Raw genomic sequence first — 22,574 nt, 5'->3', positions numbered from 1 at the left:
TATCTCAATAGTCATGCTTCTTATTTGTGCCTACAGTGGATGCACCCAAGGTATTTCCTCACCCAACTGCCGACAGCCACCCATTTCAGCTATAAAATTCTACATGTCCTTCCCTTACAGCTCACGACCTGTTAATCAATAATGAAAGCATTCACCTGGTAGGGTATGACAGGTACATACAGAGATCTCTACCTGGTTTCTTCAGACACCATGACGAAAGACGGCCAAAAATATCAAAGAAATCATGAAGGTGCTGCTTCCCTGACTGTGGAATCATGGGTAGCATGGTTATCAACACTAAGACGCCTGTTGTGAGGACGAGGACATCGGTGTCCGTCTGTAGAAGGAAAGGTCAAGCAAGAAGAAAACACCTTTCAGGCGCAGCATTAGAATCAGCACTGCCAGCACAAGAAGAGGCTCTAAATCCTGAGGGGAGTCACAACTAGAGGTTCACCCACAGACTCATTGCCCTATCCCTAAGGGTTTTGGGGGGACAACGCTGAAACAGACTCAACAGAAAAACTACGGAGGACCAGCTCGACTGTAACGAGTCTGCGAGGACCACTTCTGATACACCTGGACAAACCCATCCGGCAAAGGAGCTTCCACTTGGCCTGGGGACTAGTCCCAAAGCCTGAGGATGTCCTATTTACAGCACTTGGAGGGAAGCATGAGAAGCAGCTTTCTAACAGAAAAAAGGAACGCTGCTGTTTTCTTTCATTCAACCACATTCTAAAACATTTAGTTTCTGTTAATCAATTAAAAAAACACAAGTTGTTGAGAAGTAATTCACAATTTTTTTAAGGACTATAAAAGACATATAATTTAAGAAAAAATTAGCATAGCACGAACAAGTTTACTTAATGGCTCACCTTCACAGCAGGATTTAGAGATCATCAAATAAAAGAAGATATAGTGACCTCTGACTGTGTCTACAGTTTAATATCAAGTCATATAACTTTAGGCTAATTAAAGATACTTAATACCCCACAAACAATGAATCAGCTGAGACGAGCTCCAGCAGCTCACATGACCCACAATGAAATAACGAATGTTGGCCAAGAAACTGGAACTCAGATTTAAGAAACAAGATATTAACCAAAAGACTACCATGCAGCCTAAGACATTCATTATTCCATTAAAAATGGAATCTATGAGTCTGGAAATAGTTTTACGTATATTTAGTTTTTACATCAAGCACCCAAGCCTTTTGTTACAGCTGAGATCTGGTAAGAACATAAAACATGGGTAGGAGAATCAAGAATATATAACAAGAACATATAATGAGTTCCAGTAAAAGAGATTAACCCTAATTTCGTTTATCATATCATTCTAACTGAAGGCTTGGGTAATTAATAGTCCATGAGTAATTTTCATGGTTTTTTTTTTTTGAGGAAGATTAGCCCTGAGCTAACTGTTGCCAATCCTTCTCTTTTTGCTGAGGACGACTGGCCCTGAGCTAACATCCATACCCATCTTCCTCCACTTTATATGTGGGACACCTAGCACAGCATGGTGCGCCCAAGTGGTGCCATGTCCGCACCCAGAATCTGAACCAATGAACCCCGGGCTGCCGAAGCGGAACGTGCGCACTTAACCACTGTGCCACGGGGCTGGGCCCCATGAGTAATTTTCAAGGCTTACCCTTTCAGGAAAGATAAGTGTTTTGCAATTTGAACTAAATGGTGTGCCTCAAAACTGGATTACATTCTCATCAATCTATTCACTTAAAAAAATTAAACTTAAAATTGCTCCTGTTTTTCCTTAATTAAACGCACATTTTTATGATAGCCTACTAACGTGACTCCTCGGGACCCACCTCTAGGGATAATAAAACGGTTACCCTCGTTGGCAAAGACAAAAATCAATTTGCATGGTGCTGTATCAGATGAACCCAAAGGTACTGCCATCCTGGAGCAAATACTACTGGATATTGTCATGTCTCTGTGAGGTACAGGCAGTTAATATTAACCACATTTTCTCATTTTATAGATAGAAAACAAGTCCAGGAACTAAAACAGATTAAGCAAATAGCCCTGAGTATTTCAGCAAGCTACTGTAAAAACTAAAATCATAAAGTTCTATTTAGGTTTTGACTCCCTGTGTAGAAAAATGCACTAAATTTAGTGCAAAAAAGTAGAATGCAACTCAGCAGGCCTTATATCAACAAAACCTTAACTGTAGATGCAACTAGAACATGCTTCTAAATGGTTAAAAGAGCCTTTCAGCCATTTTCCTATTAGCCAAAAGAGGATTTAGAAATGGGGCTTCCCAAAGAGAAAGCAGTATGTTTTTAACTGAGGGAAGGCTAGATGATGAAATCGAAGAGGGTTGGAAGAACATCACAAGGAACCAATCCGACTGAAATGTTACCACATTTGCTTGGACAAAAGATATTTGACAGTCACAGTGATGCACTAAGAACTTACTCACTAAGCCTGACTACATTCCTCACCAACTCTGGACTACATTACGCTCAAGAAAAATCAAATGCCCAGATGTTTTTAAACACTCAAAGTTAACATCTAGCTTGCTTGCTTGAAGTTACTCAAAATTTCAGCAATTCTACTCACAAAGCCATTTTGTTCAAGTCCTTACAAACATTGTACCTTGAGACATTTTAGTAAAGAAGGCAAAAGAGGTGCTTGAGAGAGCTTATGCTTCCAAGATGGCTGCAGTCTTATGACGTGCCCCAGCAACGAGAGGGTGGATAACCGGGAGGCCGCTTTGCCCACGTATTCATTCATTTTGTCCAAGAGGTGCTAAAAATGTAAAAGAACAAGGGAAATATAACTCAACAAAGCTGGGTGGGGGGACCAAGGGAAATCCTCAGAGGAGTGTACGAAGTTAACCCAAGCGCAAGCAGCAGGGACGCACTCCAGTCCCTCCAGTCTCCCTTCGATGTAAAGCAAAGGTCAAGCAGGTCAAGAGAGCAAACAAAAGATTTTTCAAAACCACGTTAGCAAACAAAACACTGCTGCCTTTGACCTGAGAGAGGGCAGCCAGCTTGCAAGTCCTGAAAAAGGACCCCCATAATATTAGTCTGCAAGGAGAGGGGACTCCTTTGTAGGCCTTCTTTCTGAGGTACAAATAGGCCACTTGTTTCAATAACCACTGGTCCCAAGCTTGTGGTAGGTTGTGGAAGCTATTACTGCTATGGGAGCCCAGTTTACACAGTTTGGCCCCAAATATAAATCAGGTAGAAGCTAAAATTCAGCCCAGAATAAAAAAAAACAATATGTACTGGAAAAGGCACACAATGGCAAGGCCTTCAAAGCCTAGTGAAGTCACTCGCATTACAAATGCAAGACTTACCAAAGCCTGCAATTACAACGCTTTGTTAGCTATTTACTACCAACAAAAATAAAAACAAAAACCAAACACAAAGGAGCCCTCCAAGTGCCTGACTCATCAATTAGCCCCGTTAGTTACCTGCACTGGCAGATTTTCCCATACTAATTAGAAGTCTACAACTCCTATTCAAAGCAGGGGTTTAAAGATGAGTAACTTATGGATCAAATTGTCACTGTACAACCATAATACTGGGATCACAGGATATCTTTAAACAGTAAGACCATAAAAAGCCTCTGAAATGTGCTTTACACTGTAAACCTTTCAGGAAACATAGGCCCTGCAAATTATTTTTCTATGAAGTTATAATCGGGGAACAGTGTCATCTGTTGCATACGGAAGTCCAAGGAGAAAGCTTGGACAGACTGCGCAGTGGGTCTGCACAGAAGCTGTCACACTGCTCACAGAGAACGCAGTGAACGCTCTACTCTCCCATTCCACCAGTTACCTTATCATGCGGCTCCTGCAAGGTAGTCAGGATGTGCAACACCGGCTGAGAACTGGTTTCCAGGTAATAATCCACCAAGGTGTTTACAAGCACTGGACCACGGTCTAAATGAAGAAAAGGGCAGTTTATAAGAGTTATTTTCTTTTAACATTCTAAATTTACCTCAAAGAGTTGCCAGTCACAAGATCTAGAAATGTTTCTTTATATGCCATCCAAGGTTATATGAAGCGTGGGATTTCTGCTTCCTTAAATTAATTTAGGCTTAACGACAGAATAATCCTAAGTTTATTTGCCTAAAGGTCCATAAAAGCACATGAAATGCTATTTCCTTTTTATTGCTTTTTTAATTACAAAAATGATCCACGTCTATTGTTAACAGTTCAGATCGTATGAAAGTGCATAAAGTGGAAGTCCTCCTCACAACCTGCCTCCCAACCCACTCCTCAGAGAGAAACACCCTTGCCTTTGTACACGTCCTTTCAAACCTCCTCCTACGTGTATAATCGCTCTCACACACACACAGCCCCCCAGGCGTGTTCTTTTCTCCTTAACGAGGCGTTGTAGATACATTCCCATGGCAGCACCTACGTCCTGCTTCATTCTCTTTACTCTCCTCCTAATGCTACACTGCATGACTCTAAGTAATTAATACAACCAGTCACCTACTGAAGGACATTTAGGTTTTTCCAATTTTTCACTATTATTTCTTTCAAGGAAATAATGAAATACAGATCCTTGTAGGTGGGCCAGATGGTACATGTTTTAAATCGATGATAGATACTCCAAAAACACTGAACACCAATTTATTCTCCTGCTAACAGCACCCGTTTCTATGATCAATATTTGATTTTTGCGAACCTGGTAAGCCAGAAAAGGTACTGTTTAAATCTGTATTTATCTCATTAAAGAGAGGTTAAGCACTTTTTATATTCAAAATCACATATATGATTTATAGAAGAAATGCTATATCTGGGATTTGCTTTAAAATATTTGGGTTGGGCGAGTCAGGGAGGTAAGACGAAATAATGGCAGAAACCTTGGCACCAGGTTCAGGGGATTCATTACGTGATTCTCATCTTATGTGATTGTGTGTATGCTTGAATATGTCCATAACTAAAAGCTTCAAACACATACAGAGTAAATCCACCAATGTATGCTCTTTTTTGGTGGTTTTTAGAGACTCTCTTCAGAAGATGAAAACCAAAATTCAACAGCGGAATTTTAGTCACCTGTATAGGTCAATCTCTCCAGATTTGCAGACAAGCTAAAAAGGATGCGATTTTCCTTACCAGAAGTGAGGTTCTCTTTAAAGACAGCTGTTACGTCATCACGCACACTCAGCACGGGAGAATCCAGCATGGAGAGGAGATCCCCGATATTTGCTTGTTGGGCCATTATCTTACACTAATGGGCTGTGCCGGGTCCAGGACGTGTGTTAAAGACTCTGAGGCCTCTTCATTGGTGCCACTACCAGACTGAGAAAAAGGAAGATGAACAGTGTGACGAAATGGCCCCATTTTTCCCCACAAAAAATTACCTAAAGACAAATTGGTGAATGTGTCCAAATAAGTTTGTACAGAACTTTGGTGATAAAAGCAGGTAGGTGTGTGAATAATTCTATCTTTGACAAATTTATGAAGAGTTCTCTGGAACACAACAATCAGAGAGAAACCTAGAAACCTGCTACCAGTCAAAACCATCACAGCGACTTAAGAACAAGACCAAATCCAAGCTCTCTTCCTGCTTCTGACTCCACCCCAGGTTTTGGCTAAGACTGTGTTTATGTTTCAAATCACTGATGTAAAAAGTACATGAACTATTCTCAGAAAAAGAACTAAAAGCATACTGTTTTCTTCTTGACAATCCCATTAATGTCTAAAAGTTACTATAGCTGGTTAGGTCCCAAGTCTGTAAGTTCAATACCTTGTCTGAACTAGGGATCGTCTCTCCGGTTTTGGGGGCTACTCCTCACCCTGGACATCCATCACACACGCACAGGCCTTCAGTTACAGGGGAGCAGCATGAACACGGGTGTTAAGGTAAACTTTCACCTTTCAGAAACTCAGGGTTCTGGTTTTTTTTTTTCCTTTTTCTCCCCAAAGCCCCCTGGTACATAGTTGTATATTCTTAGTTGTGGGTCCTACTAGTTGTGGCAAGAAACTCAGTTGTTTATGGTAGTGAAGCAGCCACCCTATCTTCATCTACAAAAAAGTAGCTCTTTCCCCAAGTGTTACTACACATATTTGTAACTGGTTGCTTCTCCCCGCTTTGGTCTGTAAAGCCGCATTTTCAACAAGTAGTAAGAGCTACCCTTTATTAGACAGGCACTGCACACCTCCTACAACCATCATCGAATACTCTCCTTATACCACCACTGTGTGATGGGTTCTTTTGTCTCCATTTTACAAGGAGAGAAACAAACATCAAGCCGTTTGCTCAGGGTCACAAACTAGCAAGAGGCAAAACCAGGGGAGAACTAAATCGTGACTGCCCGACTCCAAAGGCCCAGGCGCTTCACTGTGACATGAAGCTAACTCACGGTTTTGCCCTTGTGGCAACTGAGTGAGGTGAGCAGGCATCACCCTTATTTTACAAATGAGAATATGGACACTCAAAAAGGAGAAATAACTTTGCCAAGGTCACGTGGTAAAGCAGAATGTAGCCAGCCCAGCTCCCCGGCCAGTGACTGTACATATCATTTGCAGCCATATCAAAATATACTCTTATTTTCTATTTGCTTGTCTTTGAATAAGCTAAAGTAACAGTTCTCAAGCTTTAGGGTATACCAAAACCACCTGGGATGCTAGTTAGAAATGCCGTTTCCTGGGCTCATTCCAGAGCTGAATTTTGGGCTCAGGAATCTGCATTGTAATATGCACCCCAGGTCATCCTTACATGGGTGACATACAGGCCCTGTTTGAGAAACACTCCGCTAAAGAAAAATCCCACTAAGTAGTTAAGCTCCTCCTGCAAGGACGCCAAATTTAAGGTAGCAATGACCCTGGAAACTGGTGAGTATTAACTTACTATCATCTATCTGCTCGTTTAATTACCACCTGGTCATATTCAGTGATTTGGCTCTTGGTGAATAATAAGTACATTAGCCAGAAAAATCAACTAAAACGTCTAAATGCATTTTTGATAGCAAATCATGACGTAAGAAGTTGCTGGCTCACACCTATAAACACAAACCTTACAGGAGGTAAATCACAGAGGAAGTCAATTTCAAACGGCTCAGAAATGTGAGACCACAACTGGTAAGATTTTATTGTATAAGAGTTCAAAACTGAAAACAGGATCACATTTCACCTTACTGTGAGTCAGATTAAATTAAACATCTACGTGAAGATAATACCAACCTGTCGGGGTTTATTTTCATTGAGAGGATTCAATGAGACAACGTGTGCCAGACACTTAGCACAGGACCTGGCACAAACACACACTGACTGAGTAGTACTCATATATTATCAGAAAGAACACCAATAAAAATCTTTGGGACATCACTTTCAAGATGACTTTTTAATAGCACATTTATCTAGCTAGCCCCCACATTCAATTCTATCTTAAGTAAATCACAAATGACTCTCAATTAGTGAAAAAGAATGCAATTCATAGTTTTAAAAGTATTTTGTTCTTAAGTATGGTTTTGTTCCAATAAAATTGCCACTTACCTAGTCTCAATCTAGCAAGACTCTGAGTTTGCTTTTTATGTATTCAGAAGACAGTCATGTCAGAGCTGTTCCTCCAAAAGCAGGCAGCCCAGAGCAGAGTGACATGAGCTCAATTCTAAACAAAGATGGCGCCCATCCAGTCAACTTGGCGATAATCAGGGCTGACCGGCCTGGGCTACCTAGCTTGTTTTTCAGTTTATAAATATAATTTAGGTATGAAAGTCTGGTTTCTGGAGCCTACTCTTTCAAAAGCTTTATAGAAGGGAAAAACAAGGTTTTATCTAAAACACAATAGAACATTTTTGGCAACAAGCTTTTCTCTTTAGCTCTGAAATTCTTTTGACCATATTTTTTAATCCCCAGAAAAAATTAAAATCTTGGTCTTTGTGTGAGATTCTTCATTTAAGTGACCCAAGTTCAAGGATTTTTGACATTCTAAAAAGCCCTCATGGGAGTTAAATCATAAGCTTTTGCAATCAGTCCCATGATTGGAACATCTCTCCTTTCAAAACTCATTCAAATATGTCTTGAGGGTCTAAGCGCAGGGTGCTAAGTAGGGAAGACAGATCTAGCAAGTGCAACGAAGAATTATATGCGTGCGAGAAGGAAATGGACATGGTTCAGTGGGCGCACCAAGGAGGGAAGGGACCAGTTTGACCTGGATGTGGTGGTGGTGGATGAGCTGCATACGTGTTAAATACACTTGACAGCCTGTGGAAGACAGACTGGGAAAAGTCACTTAAAGCTTAGCCGCACAGGCACATGGAGCATCCACTTACAGCTGGGAAAGTCTCTCTTCCACTTTAGAAGTAACCAAGTGTGGAAAATAGGAGACAGGAGAAGCCAAAAGTCAACATCTGGGTTAATACATTTCTATATCCCACATCCCAAAGCAACATTCCTTTTACTTTAATATTATCTTTAATGGCCACACACCACAGTACAGTGCTATAGATGATGCTACTTATATCACAGAATCATAACTTTCAATGCCCACTCCCCACCCCAAAACATGTCACTCTGACAGTCTTCTGGATCTTAGCAAAAGGCAGAACCATCAGTCCAAAGCAAACATGAAGGAGACATTCTTGACTCTTCTACCACTCCCACTTCCACATCTAACCTCTTACCAACCCACGACCTCACTATCCCCTTTATTATTGCCCCGGTCCCAGCTCCCATCTTCTCCCTTGGGAGACAAGGGAGGAGCAGCCTCCCTCACTACTCTCCCCACTTGTATTCCTGCTCCCGTACAATTCATTTGCCACGAAATAACCACAAGAGGCTTTGAAACACGGAAATCAGACATCTACCACTCTCCTGTTTAAAATCATTCAGTGGCTTCCCATGGAGCTAGTAAGAGCCAAACTCAAGAGTGGTCTACTGGTCTACAAGGCTCCACATGATTCAGCCATTTATGCACTCCCAACCTCCCGCTGCCTTCATCTGACACCACTCTGCCTCTTCATTTCTCTGCTCTAGTCTCAGTCTTCTCAAATCCAGGAAAACCTTGAGAAAGAACAAGGTCTTTGCACCCACTGTTCCCTCTATCCTTGGAATGCTCACCTCCCACATCCTTGCGTGGCTGACTGTCTGTTAGGTCTTAGTCTCTATACATGGCCAAAATCCAGTATCTGGTTTGGCCTTAGTTTTCAGAAGGTCTAAAAGTTGAACTATCAACTGCCTACTTCAGCAGCGTTTCTGGCATCCTTAACCGTGTGTGTGCAAGATCAATAACCATATGTTCATGTCACTACCATTATACCTAATCTACATGGTGTCAGTAACGTGAACAATGCATGCATTTAGAATTACCGTTGATATCTGAATATTCACTTTCACATAAAGGTAAAACATTCTACATGTAACATCCAAGTTTTGTGTTTTATAAGTTGAAATTCTCTCAGTTTAAGAATAAATGTATACTGATTATTATAAAAATAAAAGCTTCAGTTAATGATGTTATTTTTATATTCAAAAACAATTAAAAACTTTCAAATAGTTAAATATGTTAACTAATAATGTTATTACTAAGAGGGTAGATTAGCTAGATAACTTTACAAATAATAGTAATTACTCTTTGAGTCAAATGTTTATAAAAATTTTAATAAACCCTGGCTAAATAACAGAAATTAAATTACATTTTAATTCTAACTGTTTTTTTAAATTAATTTCTTTCTCTTTTTTTGTGGAAGATTAGCCCTGAGCTAACATCTGCCAATCCTCCACTTTTTGCTGAGGAAGACTGGCCCTGAGCTAACACCCATGCCCATCTTCCTCTGCTTTATATGTGGGACGCCTACCACAGCATGGCTTGCCAAGCGGTGCCATGTCCGCACCCAGGATCCGAACCGGCAAACCCCGGGCCGCCAAAGCGGAACACGCACACTTAACCGCTGCACCACTGGACCAGCCCCTGATTCTAACTTTTATAGAATTGTTTTGTAGCATTTATTACAAACAAAATAACCTTTAAGAACTGCATTTAATTTGTAGTCTTTCAAGAAAAAGTCATACTTGGGAATACTTCACATCTAGTGAGAATGAATTAAAAATACAATGTCAACCTGTCACCTCAACTTCATAACATGAAAATATTCCAAAATCACAGCCAACAACATCCATGAGAGATCATCTTCAAGCCAAACATAAAGAATATAGAGTCTGGGGGCCGGCCCCGTGGCCGAGTGGTTAAGTTCTCGTGCTCTGCTTCAGCAGCCCAGGGCTTTGCCAGTTCAGATCCTGGGCGTGGACATGGTACCATTCATCAAGCCATGCAGAGGTGGCGTCCCACATAGCACAACCAGAAGGACGTAAAACTAGAATGTACACCTACGTACTGGGGGGCTTTGGGGAGAAAAAGAAAGAAAAAAAAGATTGGCAATAGACGTTAGCTCAGGTGCCTCAAAAAAAAATGTCAGTGATATTTGCTTCACAGGTTACTTGGTTAACAAAATAAAATTTAAAAAAGAATATAGAGTATGAAGAAAAGAAAACAATGTTAAGAAAAAAATGAGGGGCTGACCCCGTGGCCGAGTGGTTAAGTTCGCGCACTCCGCTGCAGGTGGCCCAGTGTTTCGTTGGTTCAAATCCTGGGCATGGACATGGCACTGCTCATCAAACCACGCTGAGGCAGCGTCCCACATGCCACAACTAGAAGGACCCACAACGAAGAATATACAACTATGTACTGGGGGGCTTTGGGGAGAAAAAGGAAAAAAAATAAAATCTTTAAAAAGAAAAAGAAAAAAATGAAATACCCAACACACTTTGCACTGACTAGTGAAATTTCAAAACAGACTTTACAAAAATGCTTTAGGAAGACAATTTCTTGTAGTTTTGTATCTATGGAGGCTAAAAGTTTAAACAAAAAGCTTGTCAAAATGATTATTATAGGCTGCCAACAATTTTTAGTGGCTAAAGATGAAGGACCTTTGAGGTTTGCCTAAGCTATGAATCCCAAGTACAGCTTCCTTCTGGAAAACAATCTACCAGAAACTCTCCTGAATTACATTCTGCTTTGTCCAAAAAGGTTGGTGACGGGACTAAATGTGGCAGTTGAAGATGAAGGTCTATATGGCATCACACACGTGTAACACAGTGACCACAGGAGCAATCTGGCAGCGGATGGTGCTAACAATGTATTTTCCCAACATTAAAACTTCAAAGTTTAGGGGGCCGGCCCCGTGGCCGAGTGGTTGAGTTCGCGGGCTCCGCTTTGGCGGCCCGGGGTTTCGCCAGTTTGAATCCTGGGCACAGACATGGCACCGCTCATCAAGCCATGTTGAGGCGGCATCCCACGTGCCACAACTAGAAGGACCCACAACTAAAAAAATACACAACTATGTACCGGGGGACTTTGGAGAGAAAAAGAAAAAAAATAATAAAATCTTTAAAAAACTTCAAGCTTTAAAAATCTGGCTACTAAAATGTAATATAATTGCAATAATGAAAAAAGTTTAATAAAATTTGAGATTTATGATGTGTGCTATTCAGTTTGCGCTTCAATGATAAGAACACATGACCACTTGACATTGGGTTCAAATTCATATTCAGCAGACTTCTAAAAAAGGGACAGCAAGAAGTATACAAAAACATTTGAAAATGAAAAGTCAAACTTAGACAGCTTCCCCTACCTGTGAGAGAGCAGTGCTCCCACTCTTGTTAGATAGCCTACAATTTGTGTTAAGTCCCTGTTTGTGAACAAACATCGATCTTTCAGGCAAAAGATTACTATTCATGCAATTATACTGTTAACTACAACATAATGACTTCACGATTCCTATGATATAAGGTGAGGCAGACAGGGACAGAATATAGTAATTATACTGTTAACTACAACATAATGACTTCACGATTCCTATGATATAAGGTGAGGCAGACAGGGACAGAATATAGTAATTATACTGTTAACTACAACATAATGACTTCACGATTCCTATGCTATAAGGTGAGGCAGACAGGGACAGAACACAGTAATGGCAACAGTGAGTCCTATCAGCTCAAACACCTTCCCTGCCTTCCCCTACACCCTTCCGGGGGCACACAATGCTGCTGCACTGGCCACTCTTGCTGGTAAACTCAAAATTATAGCTCAGTGACCAGTCAGGTCACTAAGACTAAATTTCTCTCCACAGAAATGCCAGAGCCTCAATATTTATGAAGGATATATTCAGGGACTTTAAAAGGCTGCAATTCTAGAAATCACTACAGCACATAATTGATCCAAAAAAACTAATTAAGACAATTAACAGATAAAGCAATCTTAAAATGTAAACGCTAATTCATCAGCTCAGGGGTTCTCAGTCCAGGATGTACATTAGAATCACTTGTAGAGGTTACAAAATCCTGAAGCCCAGCCCCTACTCCAGAGCAGGTTAGGGGGTGGGTCCAGATAGTACATTTGGTTTGTTTTTATAAACCCAAGGATTTCTAAGGCACAGCCAGGGTTCGAGAACTTCTGCACTACTTAAATGACTTACTCCAAAACAAAGCTTCCATCTAATTTAGTGGTGAAAACCAACCCTTGCTGTAGACAGAACTGATCTGAGTCATAGATTCACCAAGTACCAGCTATACAACCTTGGGGAAATTGCATAACATCTCAGACCCAGTTCCCCATCTGTAAAATGGGGATACACTGAAAGTGTGGCTGTGAAGAAGAAGACAAATAACACATACAATGCACTTAGTGCCTGGCACTGAAAAAGCAATTAAATCATCAGTAACGTGACTAATTATTTCATACCATAGAAGGCCCAGCTCCTGGCAAGGAGCTAAAACCATAAACATTAAATCCTGAATGCAAAGAAACACCTATGCACAAGGGCGACCATGGGCAAGATGGACAATTCCCTTCCATCTTCCTCCAAGCACTGGACTGAGTTTATACCTTACCTGTTCTGGGGACAATGGGTACTTCAGTTTCCAGTGCTGTCAACTTGGTGTCTTTCATGGTCACTGAAGGGAGAAAACACATATATGTATATAATAAACTTACAATGAAGTGAAATCCCAGATGCAATCAGGGGGAGTTCCGGGTTCATCTGGTTGACCTCCTTCCTACTCTGTCCCTGACAGATGGCTATCTAGTTTCCACTGGAATGAGCACTTATAATCAGTGGGTGCACGTGCCTCGCCCTGTCTATATTTCTGAACAGCTGGTTGCTAGAAAATTCTTTATATTGTGCTGAACTTGTAACCTCTACCTTTTGTTAAGTGTCTGTTTATAAGAGCTATAAATGAATGGGCACTAAATGAATGGGGAGGGCAGGCTCTAGAATTAGAGTTCCGAGTTGAAATCCAAGTTCTGCCACATATTAGCTGTGTAACTTTTGACTGTTTATCTAAAGTCTCTAACATCTAACCTGAAGGTACTTCATTTGCAAAGTGAGAACAATGGCACCTACATCAAAAGGCTCTGAGGATCAATCAAGATGATGCATCCTAGAGCCCTTGGCAGTGTGTGGCACAGAGCAACGACTGAAGGAGCCCTGTGAGGCAGGCCCCAAGAGGGGGAAAAGTGCCAGGTTCAAAGCACTTAGTGGGCCTGCATCGCCTCATCACCCGCCATGTTCCCTCTCCCTCCCTACAACCCTAGCCTCTCAGTCTCTCTGCCAAGCCACACGCATCCCCACTTCAGGACCATGTACATGTTGTCCCCATGCCTGGGAGACTCTGCCCCTGCCCCCTCCCAAGCTACGCCTTCACCCTTAAAATCTCAGCTTAAACATTCACTTCATGAGAGAAGCTTTTGCTTCCCTCCACTCCTACGCCCCAGACTAGGTCAGGTCCCCTGTTAAATACTCTTAGCAGCCTATATTTCTTTGTGTCATTTACCACAACCTAATTAAATAAGAGTAATTAGCCGTTGAACACATCTCCCTCAATAGAAGTTACATCCAGGAAGAAAGAGTAGCTTATTCAGTACTGTTATCTTTAGCAGATACCACAGTGTCTGGCACTCGTTGACTGAATAACTACGAGTTAAAATATTTCTTAAATAAATGTATAAGGCTGCACAACCTTAATCTAATTCTCCTACATGACAAGCATAAAACATTTATGAATAGCTATCATTTCTCTACTTTCTTCCCCCTTTTATCCTACTTTCTGTCCAATTATCTCATATTAAGTATCCATGTTAAATAAGAGTATACAGAACTACATTCCAGTTTGCTTTTAAAATGTCAGCCCTTCAAACTATATCTAGGTACAGTCTGACCACTAGATTGTAAGCTCCATGAGCACAGGGACCAGCTGTTTGGTCCACTAATGGACACCCAGGCCTATTTCAGTGTCTGGCACACAAGAGGCAAATATACCCTGTTCAGGTCAGCAAAGATTTCATCAGGTTTTTTGGTAGCCATTCCAGGGCTGAATATAAAGTATGCAAGCTGCACCTCATACACTATATCCAGCTAATTACATGGAGCACAAAAAAAACCTGGAGACACGTCCTGCAAAACACAATCCCAGTCAAAGTCGAACTAGTGGATCGAGCAACTCTCTTAATTAAAATCTCTTGCTCCAGGGGCCAGCCCCATGGCGGAGTGGTTAAGTTCGTGCACTCTGCTTCAGCAGCCCGGGTTTTCGCCAGTTGGGATCTTGGGCGCAGACATGGCACCGCTCGTCAGGCCATGCTGAAGCGGTGTCTCACATAGCACAACCAGAAGGACCTACGACTGGAAAATACAACTACGTACTGGGGCACTTTGGGGAGAAGAAGAAGAAAAAGACTGGCAGCAGATGTTAGCTCAGGTGCCAATGTTTAATAAAAAACCACTCTTGCTCCAGACAACGGGGTAACTACACTTCTTTGTGGAACGCATTCCAGGCATTAAACACCAGTGGTCTTCGGTGGCATATGCAAGCACGCGTGCAGTGCTGGGAGGCAGGCTGGCCTGTTAGCAAGGCCGACCAAACCATTCCAACAGGGACTGCTTGCCCGGCCACAGCCACTCGACCAAGTACAGAGCTGGAATGAAAACACGGGAGCCTCTAATCTTCAGAATCTTAAAATCAGCTGTTAGTCCAGTGAGTTATCTAGACTTCCTCTTATAATTAATCCCAGTTGGATCTTTTACCTGAAAAGGAATATCTAAGGCAAGGGTTACCTTAGGATGTACATAAGATGAGATCTTGTAGTCTGCCCAGCCAAGATCACTGTCCTAGATAAAGGCACTGGCACAGGAAGTCAGAAATGTTTTGTCCAATACTTAACATTAAGACTTCTTCTTTATCACCATGCTAAAAATGGTAATGCTAATAAATCGGCATCAGTTTAATGTTGGCATGGCAAAGGCTACCCGCAGTTATGTATATTTTGAGCATTTATTTACTTACTTATATTTAAATTCTGCCCTATGGAGGTACTACCAGGTAAAATCATTCTGGTCAGTAAAGTGAGACATGTGTGACCTGTGAACATCCTGATGAGAAACGAGGAAGGGAGGAGACCCCCTCAAAGATGTGTACCTCTAAGGGGTATGGATGGAAACACCTGTCAAGAGCATAACAGTCAAACCATGTTCTTATCTTCAAAAGCCAAATTAAAAAAGAAACACACCCCTAGATCCAGATTTTTCCTCTTTGATATCTGACCCAAAAGTTGTGTTCTCACCTAAATGCAACATTGTAATTGCATTCTCTAAGCAGTCTTTTTGAATGCAAATATAGGGTAGGTTTGAGGAAGAGGATGAGGGCTCTGTGCTTTAGCATTTTGAGATTAAACAGAACGAATGTAGGTCAATTTGTTTTCACAGTTCACCTTAATTAATTTCATTCTTTAGGTGTTAACAGACAGATGGCTTATATACCTGGGACTGCACATGAACTCCAGTGTAATAGCCATGTATAGCTGTCATTAGCAGGAACTGTACACATTTTTTCATATCTCTGCCCTACGCAAGATATATTACACACTGTGAGAGGGCTAAGAGCTATAAAACCTCTGTGAAATACTAGTGGCAGGTACCTAAAATGCCTTTAGAAGGTATTTTATCTGAAAATATCTGTTGAATATTCAGACTTTTGGAAAACCAGTGTTGTATATGGCCTTCTACCCCCTAGGACACCCCAGAATTGTAAATCACATAAAAATAGGTAATTATATAGAATATCACCTAAGATAATTTTGTGCACACTTGTCTATGATGTAAAAACACAACTAAGGGTATATATGAAGGCAGATGTCCTTCACTATAACTTGTTTTCCATACTCAGGTTTTTATCTAAAACAGCTCGAAGACAATTTAGATACAGGTTCAAGTCTAACGGATGGACTATTCCATTAACAAGTACAGCACAGGTAGGGGAGAAACACGACACTGTTATGTTAATAGTACAGATAATCCTAGTATTTTGTTAATAATACACTATCACATAGTGAAGTCCGGTTCCAGCTCAGGAACTCTCAGGTGATTGACAGAGTAATATTCTATCAAGTGAACAAGATGCCTTCAGCACAAATGCATCCAGAAAGGAAGACATTAGCTCCAGTTTACTCTTCCTACCAGTGCACAGGACAGGGAAAGGAGGAGGAAACACGACTCACCATGTGAAAGTAAAACAGCTGATGGCAAAACCTGCCAAAATGTGTGGTCATGTGATTTAAATGGTCTCTGTAGTTACAGTCCCTCTCAAGGTCATACAAACTGGAGTAGGAGAGCTCCAGATTCTCCATTCAGAATTTTTGCCATTAGGCACCTTGATGAACAATTTGCTGAAGCTTATACCCTATTTCAAAGGTGAATCCTCCAGTAATTTGCCTAGAGGGACAGAGCTTCATTTTGGTAAGGTACAGCTCTTCTATAAATAACGTTTCTTAGGTTTTGACTTCCCATGAGCATGAACAAAATTATTTATCGAGAAAATATAGGCCAGACAGATACCACCTATGTTTCCAAAAGTCACTGTACAGAGCTTCCCCTAAAAGAAATCGGAGCAAACTGTAAGATTTCTTTAGGTTTCAAGTTCATAGGACTAAAAGAAAAATATCCTAGGGAATAAAGGCACTGGGTTTGATAATCTAGGACGGTGGTTCTCAAATGTGGTCCTCACACCAGCAACATCAGCATCACCTGGGAGAGCCGCTAGAAATGCAAATACCTGGGCCTTGCCCCAGACCTGTGAATCAGAAACTCTGGAGGTAGGGTCTTCTGGGTCATTCTGATGCTCACTAAAGGTTAAGAACCCCTGGTCTAGGAAGAAGCAAGAAGGATGAAGGCAGGAAACATGAAATATATATTTAATATACATTTTATAAATATTTGAGGTTCAAAGGAAAAAAAATAGATAGTGCATAAACCATGGAAAATAGCCCAGTGGAATTCTGCCAGGTGCTAAAGGTACCAGCGTGGAGTGAATGCCAAGCCTGACAAGCATTTAGTAAGTTCCATACCCGAGTTCTCCAGTTCTAACTTTTCCTAATGTGGCACCTAAACCCGAATTCCCAGTGAAGTGTTAAGATTCTTTCAATATAAAAGTTTAACAGAACGATTTATAATACGAATAGTATACAGGCCATCTTTAAAAGACTTGGGCCTTTCCTACCTACGGTTAAAAAAAAAAAAAAAGATCGTTTTTAATAAAGCCCAAGTCCATTTTTAACAGCAGTAATCTAGAACAATCAGCTGGGCTTCAAGCTGGGGCCATGAAGTTCCAGAAGCCATGTCCAACATTGTATATCTGGATGAATGTTTTTGGTGGAGACGGGAGACAAGGGATATTTGGTCCATACCTTCCCACAGATTTTCAGAGTGGAACTGAGTTCCCCACCCCACACCCGCCCCAAAAGTTAAGAGCCACCGATCTATGAGTTAGTTGACGAGATCAGCAGTTCAGGCAGTTCATCACAGTGAAAGATTAAATGTTTGGGCTCTGGAGTCAGCCAGCATGGTTCAAATCCCAGGTCAGCCACTAAGTGATTTTATGCAACTTACTCAAGTCCCTTAGCCTCAGTTTCCTCCTCTCCCTATCTTGTCTCTTAATGCTGTGTGAAGAGTTAATGGGATCATATGTGTAAAATACTTAGCACAGAGTTTGGCACATAAGTATTCAATAAATATAAACTTTATTATAACAATATTACTACTAAACAAAATGTATTGCTGGGTACATAAGGCTCAGCAGTCTATCCATTTAACAACTTGTATTTGAAACATTGATAAAACCATTCTATAACTTAAAATGGATACACTTGGTGTTTGTTACTGTGCTCTGTGAACTCCTCAAAGTAGCACAGGTCTTAACAATTACAGACATTAAGGTCCCTACATCTGTCCTTCTTTATCACTCCTCACTGTGTCTTCCATCACCAACGGAAGAGCAAAACTGTCCCTTGTTACTCAACTATTTCACAGCCTCTACTGCCATTATCTTTAGAAAGTGACCTGTAAGTTCTAGGCCAGTAACTAGCATGCCTTGTTTTGTATCAAAGCTAGGTTTTTAAGGCACTTTACTCATTAGTTGACAATCTGAATTCATTCGACCTTAAAAAGTATTCTGTTACCTTTTGCTACTTTCCTGTACAGAAAAATCAGCACTGCACAAGAGAAATTAGCAAGGTCCTGAGATTACATATCTTTTACACATACATAATTTTTTATTCTCCCCACCCCCAAAAATAGACATTAGACGTTAAATTACTAATTTCTAGTAACTATCAGCTTAAAAAGTAAATTAGAAAAATAATCTCAAATTGCTGATGGTAGACGTCTTTCAGACTAATTTAAATGAAAAAAAATAAGTATTTCATGCAAACTAAATTACATCAAACACTGAGAGGAAAAAATGCAGTGTTTGAGTATATACTAATTATACAAGTATTTTTTCAAAGCAAAAAGCTACAGGTTTGAATGTCACTCTGTATACTTTTCTTTCTTGCCTGCAGCTACTTAAATGACAAACAAAACTAATACAAATAAAACTAATCTCTCAAAGAGAGATTTATAATATGAGGAACTTACAGGGAATTACCTTTTAAGAATAATGTGATATAAAGGAAAAGATAAACAGGTCATCACTCAATGGGTCAGGCTAAAAGTCACCAATTTCCTTAGTTACTATAAAGCTATTAACATTTTGTTTTAATCAGTTTAGTAAGAATGTTTAACTGAAGCCCCAGGGAGACTTTAAATCACAGAAATTTTGACTTAGAAATACTCTAATTTATAATCCATCTCTCATTTCACAGATCAAGAAACTGAGGCTTAGAGAACTGAGGGGACTTGATCAAAGTCACTTTAGCAAAGCTTGATATGGTTGATGCTTTGCTGTATTTGGTGCATCTACATCCAAGAATATCCAAATAATTCCAGGGAAAGCTAATTTTAGTCCACTATGGCCCTGGAACCCTGAAAAGAACATACCTGTACACCAACAAACTTTGAAAGAAGACAGAGCTATAAGATCAAGTCAGCTGTAATGCAGAGCCCAAGATTCGCCCACCACTACACACAACAGAGGTTACAAGCTATTTTAAGCAATGCCTCTGCAATAAATTATAAATTAAAAGAAAAACAGCCAAATTGAAACTTTAAGCTACTGGTCTTCAACGTCTAGTGCACAGCAGAATCACCTATGACTTCTTCCAAAATATATATCCAGGGAGTCCTCAACGACTGAATATGCAGGTCTACCTACTATGGGGCCAGACATCTGCGATGGAGATTCTGATGAATACTACCGTTTGAGATCTCTTGTTTCCGGCAACTTCATTATTGTGTAAATATCACACGGATGCGCATATATTTGATTTGTCCTAGTCAGACTGTTCCGTTTCATCTCACAAACGAAACCAGGCATGCACAGAAGGCATCAAAGTACCCACAACAGTAGCAGTATGGGACATCTTTGCTCTTAAACCAGTGAGCAAGAGTACAACTGAGTCACAGGATTTGAGATACTCCAATTTAACGAAAACGAGTAAGAAGGCTTATAGCCGCCAGGGAATCTGTCTAACCAGGAATTTAGGAACATACCAAGTCTTTATGACACCAAGAAACGCATGAGGCAAAGAAAGCTTACATCATCCGCCCTTCCAGGCACGTGATGTAAGAGTGTTTCGGATAAGATATTAACTTTAGTAAGAGGATATTTTCCATTTACATCTTCTATAAATACCCTTAAGTTTACACCAGGTGGTTAGAGGAAGATTCTGCAGCTCCCCAGGGCAATAGCAAAGAATGTTTCAGTGTTTCTGAGGAGCCTCATTTGCCTGATGCATGACTGTTAAAGGTACATTTCCCTACACAACCCTAAATCAGTTTTCACATTTGCATATTCCAGGTTTACTCAGGAATGCTCAACTTAAGAATCACAGGTGGTTGCTCGGTAAATCAAGGGCTCCCAGAAGATTCGGTTTTACAATGCTTCTTGAAATTTACAGCTCCACTTTGCCAGCATGTTTGAATTCGGATGACTCCGAGTTGATCCCAAAATTATAAATCAAAGTATCTCAGAAGAGTATTATTCTATTTTAGTACTTTTACAGCTTACTCTATGTAAAATGAAGTGCTATTTCTAAGCTTTCCATGAAAAATTCAGCAAGGATTTTAGCAGGACTTCTTTCCGCTGAAAACTCATCAGTTTTATAAAAACATCAAATACCTTCCAACCTAATTTAGACTAATGCGTTTACATGCACAACACTGCCGACTCAAACAAAAGCTGAGGTGTATAAGCAAGTGCACCCCTCTTCAAACAGGCACTTGTGCACAAACTTTGACCAATTGATTCATTCTAATCACTTAATTAGAATGACTAGCCAGCTTTGATCAAATAACAGATAAATGAGAGAGTCATGTGAGTATAATGACAGGAGCTTGGCCTTGGAATCAGACCCCAGTTCCAGTCCTGGCTCAGACACTCCTAGAGGTGTGACCTTGGGCAAGTTGCCCTAATCTCTCCGGGCCTCAGTTTCTTCATCTGAGAAATGGAGGTATTAATAGTGGCTTCTTCGCTTTGTCGCGAGGACTAAAGAAGATAAGGATTGCAAAGCACTTCCACTTCGTAAAGACGAGCGGTTGTTCTTAGGAGGAACACCCCCCCATCCCCCCTCCCCTCAAATCCAAAACACAGCAAGCAAAACTCTTTAACAGGAAACACAAAGAAAGAGCTTTAATTCTAAAGGTCTCCTGTCTGCAGACTCTTCGTCCTCCAGTTCCTCAAATGAATGAATGAGCGTCTAGGAGTGGCTCGGCAAATAGCTGTCTCTTAAGAATCACCTCTGCGGACTCGAAGGTAACTGTCCTTCACCGTCAATTACACACCCACAAGCGCAGCCGGAGCGAGGCACTCCAGTCACGCCAAATTCAGCGGAGTCGCCGCGTCCAGGCGATCCCTGATGCCCACAGGCCACCTCCATTCATTCTCCCCCCACCCCTAACCGCTCTCAGCAAGCCTTGGGACCAGCCCCACCCCCCCGGCCCTTCCCCTCCGGCTACGGGACTCTCCTCTGCTCTCCGCACCCCGCGGAAACCTGTCACCCCGCTAAGTGAGGGGCTGGCGAAGGGGCTCACCTCACCCCCGCCCTCGGCACCGCGGCCCGGGGGTGCAGCCGTCCCCTCGGCCGCCGAGGAGGGGCGAAGTACTAGCCCGGCCCGCCTCTCCTCCCCAGGGACCGGGCGGCCCTGCTGGGCCCCGCCGGAGAGAGCGCGTAATAAGAGAGGGGGAAAAGCTCTCGGAAGCCCCCTTCCCGGGGTCCCCTCCCCAGCAAGTGAGCCCCTTGCCCCAGCCCGTCGGGGCCCCCCAGCCTGGGATTATGGTGCCAGGGCTGCCCCGAGAAGCCCCCATGAATAGGAGGGGGCGACACCCCCATACTCACGCACCGTCTCCTCCCCCTCAGCTGTTTACCTCACAGTCCCTCCAGCCTACAGGGCGCCGCCATCTTGGACGTACAGCACCTCCCCCCGTCGTGAAATGTCCACGGCAGGCTGCAGCCTCCGCCACGAAAAAGAGTCCCCAGCGGGGTCTCGCCTGTCCCTCGAACCCAATGACTGATGAACGCGGTCGGCAGCCCCTTTGGACGGAAGGGGCCGTTCTGCTCATTACTGACGACGCGAACCGGTGTAGAGAGAGCCAAGGAGAGTTTGTGAGGTAGGGGGGCGGGGACGAGCGGAAGGATCCCGAAAGGAGGGCGCTGAGAGATCTTGTGACTCCGAAGGAGGCAAAAAGAAGGGCCGGCACGGCGGGAGGAGCCACGCGCGAGAGCGAGGGGCGGGGCGGCGGTCACGTGGCCGGCCGGCCGGGCGGGAGGGGCTGGCCAGAGGCGTAAACAACTTCGTCCGGCTGGGTGTGGTTGGGGTGCGTGCCGTCTGTCCCGCGCTCTTTCTCCCCTTCGCAGACCTTGTGCCCCTCTAGGGTGTCTCTGCGCCCGGCCACAGAGCTGCGATGCTGTTCCCAGAGAGCCCCTGGGGTCCGCGTGGGTGAAGGGTCTGCTCTGGAGCCTTGGTGGAGTGGCAGCTCACCCAGGGAAGGAGGGCGGTGCTCACAGGGCAACCCGCTTTCTTTTGCAGAGTATTTGCAGAAGCCCACCTCTGGGACTGCGGAGAACTACAGTGGCTTCTGCCGTCAGGTTGCTGACGCTTTAGACCTGCTCACGA

General features: G+C 42.3%; 1 protein-coding gene across 5 annotated transcripts in view; it reads right to left on the bottom strand.

Annotated features, from left to right (window-relative positions):
- TSC1 (TSC complex subunit 1) overlaps positions 1 to 22,131 on the bottom strand; it is a 50,989-nt gene extending 28,858 nt beyond the window's left edge. For 2 of the 5 annotated variants that reach the window (XM_014863381.3, XM_044778479.2), the window contains exons 1-6: positions 21,801 to 21,895; positions 12,868 to 12,930; positions 5,089 to 5,274; positions 3,800 to 3,903; positions 2,610 to 2,762; positions 193 to 337 (exon numbers count right to left, since the gene is read on the bottom strand). In XM_014863381.3, the coding sequence (XP_014718867.2) occupies positions 193 to 337; positions 2,610 to 2,762; positions 3,800 to 3,903; positions 5,089 to 5,194 (508 nt within the window). In that variant the 5' untranslated portion in view covers positions 5,195 to 5,274; positions 12,868 to 12,930; positions 21,801 to 21,895. Of the gene's footprint in view, positions 1 to 192; positions 338 to 2,609; positions 2,763 to 3,799; positions 3,904 to 5,088; positions 5,275 to 12,867; positions 12,931 to 21,796 lie in introns of all 5 variants that reach the window. The other 3 variants (XM_014863380.3, XM_070518454.1, XM_014863379.3) reach the window with 3 other exon arrangements.
- Between the last annotated feature and the right edge of the window lie 443 nt (positions 22,132 to 22,574).

This window comes from Equus asinus, chromosome 10 (assembly GCF_041296235.1).
Source record: "Equus asinus isolate D_3611 breed Donkey chromosome 10, EquAss-T2T_v2, whole genome shotgun sequence".
NCBI lineage: Eukaryota > Metazoa > Chordata > Mammalia > Perissodactyla > Equidae > Equus > Equus asinus.
The sequence above is the reverse complement of the archived record's forward strand: the minus strand, read 5'-3'. Positions and strand labels throughout refer to the sequence as shown.